Source organism: Varanus komodoensis, unplaced genomic scaffold, assembly GCF_004798865.1.
Source record: "Varanus komodoensis strain SLA01 unplaced genomic scaffold, ASM479886v1 scaffold212, whole genome shotgun sequence".
NCBI lineage: Eukaryota > Metazoa > Chordata > Lepidosauria > Squamata > Varanidae > Varanus > Varanus komodoensis.
The window spans coordinates 109,025-123,899 of record NW_025335594.1 but is presented as its reverse complement, the minus strand read 5'-3'; the positions used below and the strand labels follow the sequence as shown (position 1 = coordinate 123,899).

Here is a 14,875-nt window from a genome sequence, read left to right as displayed (position 1 = left end):
CCCCCCCCGCCGCCTTCGGGGCCTCACGGCGGCTGCTGCTGTGGGGGGAGGCTGTGTGGAAGCCACTCCTGAGAAGAACCGGCGGGGGGGCGGGGAGGGGGCCCCCGAAAGCTGCTCCTGAGAGCGGGGAAGGTGCTCCGCGGGCACGCGAGGGGGGGTAGATTGTCGTTCTGTGTCCTGCTATAAAACACCCTGAAGAAGCGCCCGGGCCCTCCGGGGCCCCCGCGGGCCGTGCCGTGCCGGGGCGAGCCGAGTCGGTCCACGGCGGCCCCCACCCCGCCCGCCCCCGCCCCCCCCGGCCGGGGGGCGGGGTGGGGCGGGGGGCGGTCGCTAGTGCTCAGAGGCGGTGTTGCGAAACTCTCCATTTTCCGTGATCTGGAGTCGCGGGGGCGGAGGCGGTTGCCCGGGTAGGATCCCGTTCCAGGGCGGGCCCATAGCGGCGCTCAGACGCGGGTTTGCTGCACCCACGGCGGAAAGCTGCCTCTCCTGCAACAGAGAGCGAGAGAAGAGGGGAGCGCCGCTTATTTATTGAGGTCGGGGGGGCCCACGGCCTCGCACGGGCCACGCCGGCCGAGCCCGCCCCGGCTGCCCGCCCGGCTGCCCAGCTCTGGCGCCACGGCCTTGCTGCGGCGGCGGCCCCCTCCCGGGATGCTCCGCACCCCATCCAGCGCCGTCGTCGTCGTCCCATTCGGGGGACTCCTCCGCCTCCGGCTGCACGCACGCACGGGCTTCCCGGCTCGCAGCCGGCACCCGGGACTGCTGGGCCAGGATGTGGCCCCGGGCTCCGGACATGCAGGCCCCGGTCCCCCCTCCGGGCATCGGGCCAGCCCAGCCCTGTCCAGGGGGAAGGACGCCCGAAGCCCCCGGGCGAATCCGGAGGCCGAGCCCAGCAGTCCAGGGCGCAGCGGCTGGGAGACGGGCACGTGCCGGACGGGGAGCCTGCCGTCCCCCCCCCCCCCGCGCCCTCGCAGCCGCCCGGTGGCCCCTGTGGCCAGGGCCCAAGGCGGCAGCACCCACGAGTCCCGCCTCTTGGCTCAGGGTTTCTCACACCGGCGTGATGCCCCCCCTCCCCGGCCTGCTTGTTTCTAAGTCTCAAGGGCTGGAGACTTTACACTGGCGGGCTTCTCCGGCCCCCTGCCCCTCTTCTGCACCTTTCCAGGCCTATCATCCCCGTTTCAAGAGAAGCCCCAGTGGATGCATGTGCTGATGCATACATGGGGGGAGGGGGGAGGCAGATGCTAGGATTTGCTCAGATTTCAAAGAAGGCAAAGCCAGCCGGCGAATTGCCCACGTGGATCACTTCCAACAAAGTACATTTTCGTGCTGATTTGCACCCCCCGTTATGAATCGGGGCCCCTCTCCCTCCAAGGCCTCTTGAAATGTCTCACTTTCCAAGAAAAGCTTCCGCGGGCACCCACGGCAAACGTTCCCTTGGGCCCGCTCGGAGATTGGCCCCTCTATCCGATGAAGCCGGGCAAGAGCCAGCTGCAGCCCCCCACCCGCACACCCCACCCTGGCGGGGTCCTGTCCCCCAAGGCCCGGGGCTCGCTCGCTCGCTTGGAGCCGGCACGCGGGGCTGACGGCAGCCGGCTCTGGCCGGCACAGGGGCCCTGGCACGGAGGACCTCTTCGAGGCAGCCCCCCGGGCGGTGCCTGCCCCCGGTGGGCCTTGCCAGCGCCACAGGGCCCGGCCCGAGGAGCCCCGGGGCCCGATCCCTCCCCGGGGCGTTGCCCACAGCTGGGCTGCTGACCGCGTGGCTCCAGGCTCTGTCGGGCAACCAGGTACACCACAGGCCCCACTCAAATCCACGGGTGGGCCCCCCAGTCTGTCCCAGTCGGTGGTGCGGGCTGGGAAGGCCTCTCAGAGGTCTTTGAGGCGGGGTCGGGGGGGCACTGGCAGCATTATTCCGGGCTAGTTCTGCCTCGGGCAGCAGCTGAGCAAGCCGACCCACGGCGGGCCGGGGGGCGCAACCGTCTCCAGACAGCCTGCGCAGCTGCGGCAGCCCCTCCCCTGCAGCCACCCCAAGACCCTCGGGGGGGGGGGGAACTGCCACGGGACGGTCCCCAAAGCCTCATGAGGGGGAGGGGAGGGGAGGGGAGGGGAGGGGGAGGCCCGAAACACAGCCACTGCAGCCCACCGGCTGGCACTAACCTTCACACGCCAGCCGTCCGCCACGCTCAGGAGAAAGCCAGGGCCCCTCCTCTCCAGGCAGGGCACCCCCCTCCCGCCACACACATGCACAGGCGCGAGCCCCCCCAGCACACACATGCGCATCGTCTCGGCCGCGGCGGGCGAGGTGGAATGGGGTGCGGACGGACGTGAGACACGAGTACTGGGACAGAGATGCGGGGAGCAGGGGCCTGGGGTGGCGCTGGGGAGGCAGGCAGAGGGGGCCGGGGACACCCCCGTGGCGCCCCCTTCCCTTCCCTTCCCTTCCCTTCCCTTCCCTTGTCCTGCCCCAGGGTGCTTCCTGGCTCTCGGCTTCGACTGGAGCCCCACGGAGGCCAGCGGGCCCTGCCTGCCTACACACAGCCAGGCTAGGGTGGAAACGACACCCCACCCCCAACAGAGGGGGGCTTTCTCCTCCGAGCCCCCAAATCCTCGTCCGGACCCCCGGGGCCAGGCAGGCCCTCCCCAGGCAGCAGGAGTGGCAGAGGGGGGGCAGGCGGGGAGAGAAAAGGAGGGGGAGCTACTCTTTCTGGGGGGCAGGGCAGGGCAGGGGAGCGGGGGCATGTGCAGGACCCACCTGGTCTGCCACCGAACGGCGAGGGTTCCCCGGATCCCTCCATGTGGCAAAGGCAGAGCCATACACAGTTACCTGGTGAACAGCTAGGACGAAACGGAGAAAACAGAGGGGTCAGGGCCCAGCTGGGGCAGGAGGGAGCTGGGGGGCGGGCAGAGGCTTCCTGGTGAGGGGGGGAGCTGGGGCAGGGAGGCTGCCCTCCAGCCGGCCCGGTGGGGCCATCCCGGAGGGGCTGCGCTCCCCCGGGAGCACTGGACCTGCTGCCTGCAGGCCCTCCTGGAGCCGGCCCTCGCCTGCCCCGAGGCCACGTCGGCGGCCCCACACTGCTGCGGGGCTCGGGCCACGGCCAGCGGGCCCTGGAGGGGCTGCCCTGGCTCCCCGCTGCTCCCCTGGGGGTCCGGAGGCGCCTGCAAGGAGGGGGCAAGGCCCCCTCCCGGCTGGGCCCCCAGCAGGCTCCCCCTGGGACTGCAACCGCCCCCGTTGGCTTTTGGAGCAGGGGTGTGAGCCCCCCGCTGCAACGGCATCGCTCGGACGCTCCCTTGTGTATTGCCGCCTTGAGGCTACACTGCCTCACGCCGCGTGATGCCACTCTGGTGGCCTCGGAGCAAATGGAAACACAGAAAGAGAGCGAGGCAGAAGGGGCCTCCGGGCCATCTAGTCTGACCCCGGCTCCAGCCGGCTCTGCTCAGAGAAATGCAGAAACAGAACGAGGCAGAAGGGGCCTCCGGGCCATCTAGTCTGACCCCCGCTCCAGCCGGCTCTGCTCATAGAAACATAGAGAGGCAGAAGGGGTCTCCCGGGCCATCTAGTCTGACCCCGGCTCCAGCCGGTTCCGCTCACGACAGGCCCTCCATGTGCATGTCCAGCCTATCTTTGAACACCAGATAGGCACTCCCGTCTCCTGCCTCAGACAGTGTTGTGTGGGTCCCGGTAGGTCAGCCGAGCGGTTGTTCAGGGGACCAGCCTGAGCAGCGATGGGTGCAGGGCACCCCCTGCCAAGAGGCCTGTGGGGAAGTGGGGAGGATCGGGGTGTTCTGGGTCCGTCTGGATGGGGAGGGCTGCACAGAGGCCGGGCCAGGCTGCACGTCAGGTGGATGCTCAGGCAGCCCTTCGAGAGCCGCCTGCGTCCCTCCCGGGCCAGCTCAGGGGGGCTCCACAGAATCCCTCTGGCTAAACCAGGAAGGGGGTGACCTCCAGACCTGGAGCACCACGCTGTGGACTGAGAAGCAGCCCTCCCGTCAGGCATGGCCGGGAGAGGCAGCTTCGCTCTTCCCACAAAGGGCTGGAGCTCCTCCTGCCATGCTGGGGGGACCTGCTCCAATGCACCCACCAGGCTAGGGGCTGAGAGGGTGGCTGCCGTGCAGAGGGAAGCCTTCGGGGCCGGGGGGGCTCGTCCTCCCCCTCCGTCTCCATGCAGGGCACTGACGCCCTGGCCGGCTGCCCTGCTCTGGCTTCCTGCAGCTGCCGCCACCCGGCCAGTGAGAGGCGGGCAGGCCCACGGGCCCCCACGCTCTGGCCAGCCACGTGGGACATGGCCGAAGCGGAGCCACGCGGGCGGCCAGGCCACGCTGAGGGCCAGCAAGCGGCTGCTTGGCCTGCCCTCCGGGTGGACGGGCCCGGCGCCTCCGTGCCGCGCTGCGGGTCCCGGAGCGCCGGGCTCCCCCCGTCTCCCGCCAGGGAGCACCCAGATCCATCGCCCCCAGCACAGGGCGGGAGCGCCCCCCCCGCCCCCCCTAGCCCAGCTCCCTCGGGTGCCTCTCCCCAGGCCCGGCCCCAGGCAGCGAGGACAGGCAGAAGCAGGCCGGACAGAAGCGTTCCCAGTCGGACGGGCGGAGGGACAGACAGAGACAGACGGACGGACGGGGGGAGACGCAGACAGGGGTGGGATGGCCATGAAGACACGGAATAGAACAATGACATTGTCATTTCCACCTGAGCGTCGAGCAGCCGCTTCCGCGTTTCGGAGGCGTCGAGGGCGGCCGAGTGATCCCTGCGCAGCTCCTCCTCCACCAGCATCAGCCTGCAGGGACAAGCTTCACTGGAGTCAATCCGGGCCCCCCCACCCAGCAGGCAGGCGGCGGGAGCCGGGGCCGCCAGCAGCTGCGCGGGGGGTGCTCCCCGGGGCGGGGGCCCCGGAGGGCCCCGGGCTCCGAGGGGCCGCCCCGCCCGCCCGGCAGCTGCGCAGTCCTGGCCCCGCCCCGCCCCCCCGCCCCCCCCCAGGGGCTCCGGCCTGCAGCTCACCTGCCGATGATGCTCTTGATCTGGGAGTCCTTCTCCACCTGCTGCTGCCGGAGGCGCTTCTCGCTCTGCTCCAGCCGCTGCTGGTACTGCTGCAGGATCTTGCTCGTCTGCTCCTCCTGCGTCAGCAGGCGCCGCTCGTACTCCTCCAGCTTCCGGTTGGACATGTGCAGGCGCTCCTTCAGGGAGTGGATCTCCTCCTCGTACTCCTTCACCTGCGGGGCCGGCGGGGACAGGGACGGCGGGCTCAGCGGGGCCGCCGGCCTGGCCGGGAAGCCCCACGCTCCGGACGCTGCTCACCCCACGCACGGGGCCTCCGCCGCCCCCCAGTTTAAAGCGACAGCGGCAGCTCCACGGGAGACCCCCACGGCAGGGCCTGGGCCGGCCCCATGGGAGCCAAGCCCCACGGCAGGGCCCGGACCGGCTCCACTGGAGATGAGCCCCACAGCAGTGCTCGAGCCGGCTCCACTGGAGATGAGCCCCACGGCAGTGCTCGAGCCGGCTCCACTGGAGATGAGCCCCACGGCAGTGCTCGAGCCGGCTCCACTGGAGATGAGCCCCACGGCAGGGCCCGAGCCGGCTCCACAGGAGATGAGCCCCACGGCGGGGCCCGGACCGGCTCCACTGGAGATGAGCCCCACGGCAGGGCCCGGGCTGGCTCCACTGGAGATGAGCCCCACGGCAGGGCCCAGACCGGCTCCACTGGAGATGAGCCCCACAGCAGGGCCCAGGACGGCTCCACAGATGTGGAGATGCACCAGGCCCCCCGTTGGCAGCAGTCGGAGCCCCACAGGCCCCCGGCCCACCACCCACCCCGACCACCCGCAAGGCGAGGGAGAGGATCTCGGCGCGCCAGGCCCGCGCAGCGGAGGCCGAGCCGTTACCCGGTCCAGCCGACTCTCGTCCATGGACTTGGAGTACTCCTTCAGCTTGTACTCCTCCCGCTCGATGTGGGAGCTCTCGATGTCGGCGGAGAGGTGCGGCATGTTGGAGACCCAGGCGACCGTCCGCTCCGAGGCCGGCATGACGGGGTTCAGCGTCGAAGGCGTGTGCGATTGCTGCGGGTCGGGGCAGGAGGGGGGGGGGTGAGCCGGGCCCCGCTCTCCCCCAGGCACCGGCCCCAGCCCGGGGAGCCTAGGACCTCGCAGGCACGGCTCCCTGGAGCCCCGCGGCAGCCCCGCAGGCAAGGCGCGGAGGGTGACTTGCCCGGGCCACCCCCGTCCCCCCCCCACAAGCCCGAGCCAGCCCCGGAGCCCATCTGCAGCAGCCTCTTCCTGCCAGCGCGGCTCCCGGAGCAGGGGCAGCGGCAGCACCTGCTGGTCCGGGGAGCACCTCCGCTCCCAACAGTCGCATTCTGGCCCCGCGACACAGGCTTGGGCTGGCCCGGGCGCTCCTGTCGCCTGCGCGGTCCTGAGCTGCGGGGCAGCACCCGCCCCCGGGGCACCAGACCTCCCTGCTCTGCCTGGTGGTGCTGCCGGGAGGCCAGCAGGAAGCAGGGCTTCCACCACGGCACAGGTCTCCGGCACGGCGCTTGGCCGTGGCCCGCTCGGGCTGTTCCCGGTGGTGAGGAGGGAGGGAGGCAGGCTCCCCTCCACCCGTCAGTCTGCGCCCCCGCACTTCTTGGCAAGCCCGGGGCACTGTGCGTGTCCTGACACTGTGGCATTTAGGCTGCTACTGTGCGAGTTCCACGGGGCTGTGTTGAACGTCTGCTCAGAAAAAATGGCGCCTCACATGGGAAACATAGCAGCAAAGTGAATCAGAAGGGGTCACCCGGGCCATCTAGTCTGACCCTGGCTCCAGCCCGCTCTGCTCAGAGAAACTTGGAAACAGAGCGAGGCAGAAGGGGTCTCCTGGGCCATCTAGTCTGCCCCCGGCTCCAGCCTGCTCTGCTCATAGAAACAGAGCGAGGCAGAAGGGGTCTCCTGGGCCATCTAGTCTGACCCCGGCTCCAGTTGGCTCTGCTCATAGAAACAGAGCGAGGCAGAAGGGGTCTCCTGGGCCATCTAGTCTGACCCCGGCTCCAGCCTGCTCTGCTCATAGAAACAGAGCGAGGCAGAAGGGGTCTCCTGGGCCATCTAGTCTGACCCCGGCTCCAATTGGCTCTGCTCATAGAAACAGCGCGAGGCAGAAGGGACCTCCGGGCCATCTAGTCTGCCCCCGGCTCCAGCCAGCTCTGCTCATAGAAACATAGAAACAGGGCGAGTCAGAAGGGGCCTCTGGGCCATCTAGTCTGACCCCGGCTCCAGCCAGCTCTGCTCATAGAAACATAGAAACAGAGCGAGGCAGAAGGGGTCTCCCAGGCCATCTAGTCTGACCCCTGCTCCACCACCCCTAACTCCGCTCACATGGGAATATCATGTGGGACACAGGAGGCCAGGACGGACGGACTGGGCCAGCCATTGCCACACTGCTGAAACGCTACGTGCAAGTGCGGGCCTACCGGGCCAGTGCCATCGGAGGCCCACCCTGCCCTGGGCCTGCCCAGGGGTGGCCCCCATCTCCGGAGCTCCCTCCCCAGAAAGGCTCGCTGCCATTTCCCTCCGAGTGTCAGGCCAAAGCCCTTCTCTTCACAGAGGCCTTCCAGGATCCTCGGCCTTCCAATCTGCCCGTGATCTGACGTCTCGTAGATGCACTGTTGCTTCCCTTCAGAGAATTCTGGTCTCTGCGTGCTTGCACCTGCGAGCCCAGCAATGAAGCCAGCGCACAAGCGGCTCCTGAACCCCACCTTGCTGGGCCCATGCAAGGGGGCACCTCTCCCTCCCCCTACACTGCGACCCTCGGCTGTGGCACTACCCATGGCTGGTCCCAGAGCATCCCTGCCCTTGCCTGGGGGCACGGGACCGGCGGCCACACGTGGCCTCCATCCCCCGCGGTCAAGCGGCCATGCGGCAGCCTTTCTGGGCCCGGAGCAGGCCGTCTTGGTCTGCCTGGCTCATCCCCTCAGTGGCAGAGGGAAACGCTCCACGCCACACACAGGGCAGGCGAGGGAGTCGGCCCCACGGAGAGGCTGAGGATCCAGTGTGGCGCAGTGGTGAAGAGCGTGGGACTGGGACACAGACGATCCGGGTTCGAGTCCCCGCTCAGCCATGGAGCCACCCGGGTGACTTTGGGCCAGTCACAGCCTCTCAGCCCAGCCTACCTCACAGGGTTGTTGTTGTGGGAACAAGAGGGAGGAGGAGATGTAAGCTGCCTTGAGCCCTTTGCAGGAAAAAGGCAGGATATAAGTTGGGAAAAACTATAAAATAAATCTGCGCCTAGGAAGTCGAGCGCCATCCGGACAGCTGTCCACACACACGCTGGGAGGGAGCACGGCTGCCGGCGTGCCTCGGGGACAGGGCCGCCGTGCCCGCCATGCCGCAAGCTCAGCCAGCGCCACAGAGGGGCGCTCCAGCCCGCGGAGGACAGGAGCCAGCATCCCGCGGGGGCCTCTGGGCGGGCCGTCACACTGGCAAGGCCAGGCTGGGCCCCCGCGCTGCTCCGTTGCTCCACGCCTGGGGGGGACACTTCCTCCAACCGGTGAAGCAGCAAGCGGGGAAGCTGCCATGCTGCCGGGCGGCTTGAGGGTGAATCTGCCCCCAAACCAGGGGTCTCTTGGTGGCCGAGGGGGAAGCGCCTCCCCCCCAGCCAGTGCAGGACATCCAGTGGGCCTCTCTGCTTACTGCAGGTACAGAAACTCCCCCAGTCGCTTGTAAGCAGAGGGGTGGCTGGCTGGCTAGAGCCCTTCCGGGCCTTCTCCACCTCGAATGCCAGATCTTGCGTCGTTTCAATGGATTGTACTCTTTCACGGTTGTTTTTATTGTTGTTCCTGATGTTTTTATTGTAAGCCGCCCAGAAAGCGGCATATACAGTATATCACAGAAGTGCGTACACCCCTCACATTTTGTAACTTTTTTAAATATCTTTTCATGTGACAACCCTGAAGAAACGACACTTTGCTGCAATGTAAAGTAGTGAGTGTACAGCTTCTATAACCGTGTAAATTTGCTGTCCCCTCAAAATAACTCAACACACAGCCATCAATGTCTAAACCGCTGGCAACAAAAGTGAGCACACCCCTACATGAAAATGTCCAAATTGGGCATTATTAGCCATTTTCTCTCCCCGGTGTCATGTGACTCGTTAGTGTTACAAGGTCTCAGGTGTGAATGGAGAGCAGGTGTGTTAAATTTGGTGTTATCGCTCTCACTCACACTGGTTGCTGGAAGTTCAACATGGCGCCTCGTGGCAAAGAACTCTCTGAGGATCTGCAAAAAGAACTGTTGCTCTACATAAAGATGGCCCAGGCTACAAGAAGATCGCCAAGACCCTGAAACGGAGCTGCGGCACGGTGGCCAAGACCACACAGCGGTTGAGCAGGACAGGTTCCACTCAGAACAGGCCTCGCCATGGTCGGCCAAAGAAGTTGAGTGCGCGTGCTCAGCGTCATATCCAGAGGCTACCTTTGGGAAATAGACGTATGAGTGCTGCCAGCATTGCTGCAGAGGTTGCAGGGGTGGAGGGTCAGCCTGTCAGTGCTCAGACCATATGCCGCACGCTGCATCAAATCGGTCTGCAGGGCTGTCGTCCCAGAAGGAAGCCTCTTCTAAAGACGATGCACAAGAAAGCCCGCAAACAGTTTGCAGAAGACAAGTAGACTAAGGATGTGGATTAGTGGAACCATGTCCTGTGGTCTGATGAGACCAAGATAAACTTACTTGGTTCAGATGGTGTCAAGCGTGTGTGGCGACAACCAGGTGAGGAGTACAAAGACAAGCGTGTCTTGCCTACAGCCAAGCATGGTGGTGGGAGTGTCATGGTCTGGGGCTGCATGAGTGCTGCCGGCACTGGGGAGCTACAGTTCATTGAGGGAACCATGAATGCCAGCATGTACTGTGACATACTGAAGCAGAGCGCGATCCCCTCCCTTCGGAGACTGGGCTGCAGGGCAGTATTCCAACATGATAACGACCCCAAACACACCTCCAAGAGGACCACTACCTTGATAAAGAAGCTGAGGGTAAAGGTGATGGACTGGCCAGGCATGTCTCCAGACCTAAACCCTATCAAGCATCTGTGGGGGGTCCTGAAACGGAAGGTGGCAGAGCGCAAGGTCTCTAACATCCAGCAACTCCGTGATGTCATCATGGAGGAGTGGAAGGGGGCTCCAGTGGCAACCCGTGAAGCTCTGGTGAACTCCGTGCCCAAGAGGGTTAAGGCAGTGCTGGAAAAGAATGGTGGCCACACAAAATACTGACACTTTGGGCCCAATTTGGACAGTTTCCCTTGGGGGTGTGCTCACTTTTGTTGCCAGCGGTTTAGACATTAATGGCTGTGTGTGGAGTTATTTTGAGGGGACAGCAAATTTACACGGTTATAGAAGCTGTACACTCACTACTTTACATTGTAGCAAAGTGTCGTTTCTTCAGGGTTGTCACATGAAAAGATATTTAAACAATTTCCAAATGTGAGGGGTGTACTCACTTCTGTGATACACTGTTAATGTAATGAAGAAATGAAGAAAGCGAAGCCAGAGACTTGGGGCAGAGGCGGGTGGGAAGAGAGAGGCCAGAGGGAGAGAGAGACTGACTTTCGGGAGGCTCAGAAGGAGGGCTGGTGGGACCGCTGTGCAGCGGCTGAAAGTGAGCTTGTGTCCGGGCGACCCTCCCAACAGGACGACCTGGTCCCTCTGTATTTGCTCCGAGGAAGGGCTTCGTCAAAAAATATTCAAAGACCACGTATACAGTGTCTCTCCAGTTAAGGGAGAGGCTCAAAGACGGGTTAGGAAGCCATGCTGGTCCTCCTCCTGCAAGGCTTGTTCTTCTGTCTGTGGAGCGCATGAAATGGAAACACTTTCTGAGACCTTGAGAACTTCTCCTCGAGCAAGGCAGAAGTTCTGAACAGGGATCCTTTCCGAACTTCTTTCCACGCGTTGGGCCAGTTCCCACCGGCCAGAGATACACTGGCGCACTAGTCTTTCTCTCTCTCTCCATGCTAGGGACGCTCTGCCAACGAAACCCCCTCCGTGGGTCTGACTTTTTGGGAAATTCTCTGGAAAGCCCTTCCTGAGGCACACCTAGAGAGCACTGCTCTGACAAGGGCTCCCTTGTCATTGTGGGAGGAGGCCGGAGCAGCCCAGGCGAGCGCAGCCCAAGTCTATGGCCCAGGCCGTCCTCGCTGGCTCTGAGGAAGCCCTCCACTTCGGAAGGAGTCCCCGCCAGGAGACCCTGCGCGGTCCCAATCTCTTCCGCGAGGGGGCACCAAGGATGGGGCGAGAGGCAGCTGGGAGTCCAGGCCTGGGCCAGACCCAAGGCCTCCCAAGCTTCAGCAAGGCTGCCGGGTCAGGTGCCGCCGCAGCCAGCTCCATCTAGTCACGGGCATCCACGGACCCGTGTCCATCAGCAAAGCCCCGGGCGAAGGACCCCGGGGGTGGGAGCCCAGCCTGAATCGCGGCATCCATGCCCCTCGGCAAGGTCGGCAGAGATTCCTCCCGCAAGCAGCCCGAGAGGGCTTGTGAGGCCACGGCGAAATCCGCAGAAGGCGCAAGTCCGTCGCTCGAATCATTCCCAGATCCACTCTTTAGTTCCTTCTTTCCGGAGTAGCGAAACAGAGCCAGCTCGAGTGATCGTCCCTACGGCTCTGTGCTCACCTCTTCCTTCTCCTCTGGCCATGCGCATGGCGGGCATGTCGTGAGCAGAGCCGGCTGGAGCCGGGGGTCCAACTAGATGGCCCAGGAGGCCCCTTCTGCCTCGCTCTGTTTCTTTGAGCGGAGCCAACTGGAGCTGGGGTCAGACTAGATGGCCCGGAGGCCACTTCTGCCTCGCCCTGTTTCTATGAGCAGAGCCGGCTGGACCCGGGGTCAGACTAGATGGCACAGGAGGCCCCTTCTGCCTCGCTCTGTTTCTATGAGCAGAGCCGGCTTGAGCCAGGGTCAGACTAGATGGCCCAGGAGGCCCCTTCTGCCTCACTCTGTTTCTCTGAGCGGAGCCAACTGGAGCTGGGGTCAGACTAGATGGCCCGGAGGCCACTTCTGCCTCGCCCTGTTTCTATGAGCAGAGCCGGCTGGAGCCGGGGTCAGACTAGATGGCCCAGAGGACCCCTTCTGCCTCGCTCTGTTTCTCTGTTTCTCTGAGCAGAGCCGGCTGGAGCCGGGGTCAGACTAGATGGCCTGGAGGCCCCTTCTGCCTCGCTCTGTTTCTGTTTCTGTGAGCGGAGCCGGCTGGAGCCGGGGTCAGACTAGATGGCCCGGAGGCCCCTTCTGCCTCGCTCTGTTTCTGTTTCTGTGAGCAGAGCCGGCTGGAGCCGGGGGCAGACTAGATGGCCCAGGAGACCCCTTCTGCCTCGCCCTGTTTCTGTTTCTCGGGCGCCACAGAGGATGCGGGTGAGGGGCGTCTCCTCCGCCTCCGTCCACACGAGGGCCGTCCTCAGTATCCACACGGCCCAGATCCCTGTGGGTATACCCCGTGGTCACCTTGCCCTCCCCGGAAGAGCAGGTCCTGCTTGGTCGTGGCCAAGCCTTGGGAAAGCACTGGGCCCAGGGCTGGCTCGCCCTCCACAGAGAAGCCCCTCTGCTCCGTTCTTCTCTGGGGCGCCCCTGCCACGTCTGGGGGCCGCGAGAGGAGGGGACAGAGCCCGCACGTCCATGCTGAGCCACAGCTGGATTGCGCCTGGGCGGCGCAGAAGCATCCACAAAGCCTTGGAAGTGGCCAGGGCCATGTCCAGAGGCGCTTCCTCTTCTCATTTCAAGCCTCTGCCTCCTGAGGGCAGAGGCACCCGGTGCCATCCTGGCATGCCAGGCGCCCCCCTTCCGCCTGCCTGCCTGCCAACCAGGACCCTCTCCAGGGCCCCCTCTCTGGGGGGCCCCGCAGGAGGCTGCACAAAACAGGGTTCTCCCCATCGTGACCTCAAAACTCTGGGAGCTCACCCTGAAGCTCGAACGCACAGCCCTCCCGCTGCAGCTGCGCCCAGACTGGGAAAATGCCCCCGTCTCTTGGGACGCCCACAGTCTGGGGCCGCACAGCTAGATTTCTGCTCCGTCCTTTAATGGGGCGCCTGCCTCAGTGTTTCTGTCCTGCTGCTCATTAAAGAAAATTAATCCCCCACTCATCTGACTCCTGCATTGTGGCATTGCTCTAGTTCTGCTGAGGATGTCTGTTCGCTCGACAGTTCATGGAAAAGGACCGGCGTCCCCAAGCAGGAGGCTCCCCAGCCAAAGGACGCTGGGGGAAGTGCAGGAACCAGCTCATCGGGGTAATCAAAGGCACGTCGGGGTACCCCTCCTCCAAAAAGCAAAACACCAGGCGGCAGGACCCACAGCAGCTGTGGAAACCGGTCTGCGGCAGAATCCCGACTCCAGATTCACCCCGAAGGCATGTGAACCCGCTGCAGATTTTCCCCAAGGGCATCTCCCAAGTGGAATCCGGCCCCGGGGCTGCTTCCTCCGGGGCTATTTATACACATCCCAGCTCCTTGGGGGGCCCGACTGCAAAGTGGGGCAGGAACCCAGCCAGGACACGCAGAGAGCGGATGGAGCGGAGGCGGGCGCGACCCCGTGCGACCGCAGGGGATGGCTCCGCTTTGGCCCCCCCCCCCCGGCCCAGCGGGGCCTGTGCTGCTGCGGCCCCTCCAGGCCGCCCACCCGCCCCCCGGCTGCGGCCCGGCGGCCCCACTCACCTGCTTGGTGATGGATGGCTTGAGGGCGGAGGAGGGGGCCTCCTTGGTGACCGACTGCTGGCGGGCCCGGGCCGGGCCGTAGGGGGCGTCCGGCTGCAGCAGGTTGCCGCTGGAGGGGCGCGGCTTCTGGGCGGCCGAGACGGTGAGCTGCTGGGGCTTGCCCCGCGGCATGGGCGGCTGCGGCTGCGGCGGGGGGGCCGCGCGCTGGGGCTGGGGCCCGATGGTGATCTGGGGCGGGGAGAGCATGTTCTGCAGGTTCTCCTGCAGCGAGAGCTGGCGCTTGGTGAACTCGGAGCCCTGGCGGGTGAACTCGTCGCTGTAGCTGTGGCTGTGGATGATGTGCTTGCTGGCCGAGAGGTCCTCGCTCTTGCTGTAGCCGTGGAAGGGGGCGAAGGTGTCGGGGTTGCCCTCGGCCCCCGGCCGGTGCGGGTGGGGGTGCAGCGGGCCACCCGCCGGCCCGTCGGAGGCCATGTGGAAGAGGGGGTTCTGGAAGGAGAGGGGGATCCTGAGCTGCTGGGCGGCCGAGGGGGCGCCCCCGCCGTCGGCGGTGCTGCCCATCTGGCTGAGCCGCAGGCCGGCCGCGATGCTGGAGCCGCTGCCCTGCGAGAGGCGGCTGGGCCGCAGCCCCAGGCCGGCCGCGATGGAGGCCTGGCTGCTGTTCAGCATGTCGCCCACGCTGTGCAGGTTGGAGATGCTGTTCACGCGGCTGTCCTGCAGGTCCAGCATGGAGACGCTCTTGTTGACGCTGAGCACCTTCTGGTCGGGCTCCGTGATGTCGGAGCTGCTGGTGCAGTAGGCCGGGGAGGAGCGGGCCAGCGGGGGCCGCGGCACGAAGAACATGTCCTTGGAGGAGCCCTTCTCCTTGGGCGGCGAGGGCGCCCGCGTCATGTCCATGGAGCTGTGGCGGGGAGAGGAGGGCAGGGCAGGGCAGGGCAGGGCAGCGCTGGGGGCGGCCCCTCACGCGGGCCGTGGCCCACTGCCCGCCCCCCCACGCCACCCCAGGCAGCCCCCGTGCGAAGCGCCTGACCCCAGGGCGGGGTGGCAGGGCCCCCGTGCGCCACGTCCGGCGTCCCGGAGAGCCCTGTGCCTGCCCCAGGCAGCCCCCCCAGTGCTGCCTCCCGCCCGTGAGTGGGGGGCCGCAGCACATCGGGACCAACCGGGCTGGGGGGGCAACGGGCGGAGGCGTGAGCCTCGGCAGGGGCGGCCCCGTGCACGGCCCCACAAGCGCTACTCCGGGGCCCGCCC

At 65.9% G+C, this 14,875-nt stretch overlaps 1 protein-coding gene across 1 annotated transcript in view; it reads right to left on the bottom strand.

The window, feature by feature from the left end:
- Window positions 1-443: 443 nt before the first annotated feature.
- Window positions 444-14,875, bottom strand: part of SYNGAP1 (synaptic Ras GTPase activating protein 1) — a 30,740-nt gene continuing 16,308 nt past the window's right edge. The window contains exons 11-15 of the mRNA XM_044431029.1: window positions 13,631-14,528; window positions 5,866-6,039; window positions 4,985-5,190; window positions 4,662-4,763; window positions 444-486 (exon numbers count right to left, since the gene is read on the bottom strand). Of these exons, the coding sequence (XP_044286964.1) occupies window positions 444-486; window positions 4,662-4,763; window positions 4,985-5,190; window positions 5,866-6,039; window positions 13,631-14,528 (1,423 nt within the window). The remainder of the gene's footprint in view (window positions 487-4,661; window positions 4,764-4,984; window positions 5,191-5,865; window positions 6,040-13,630; window positions 14,529-14,875) is intronic.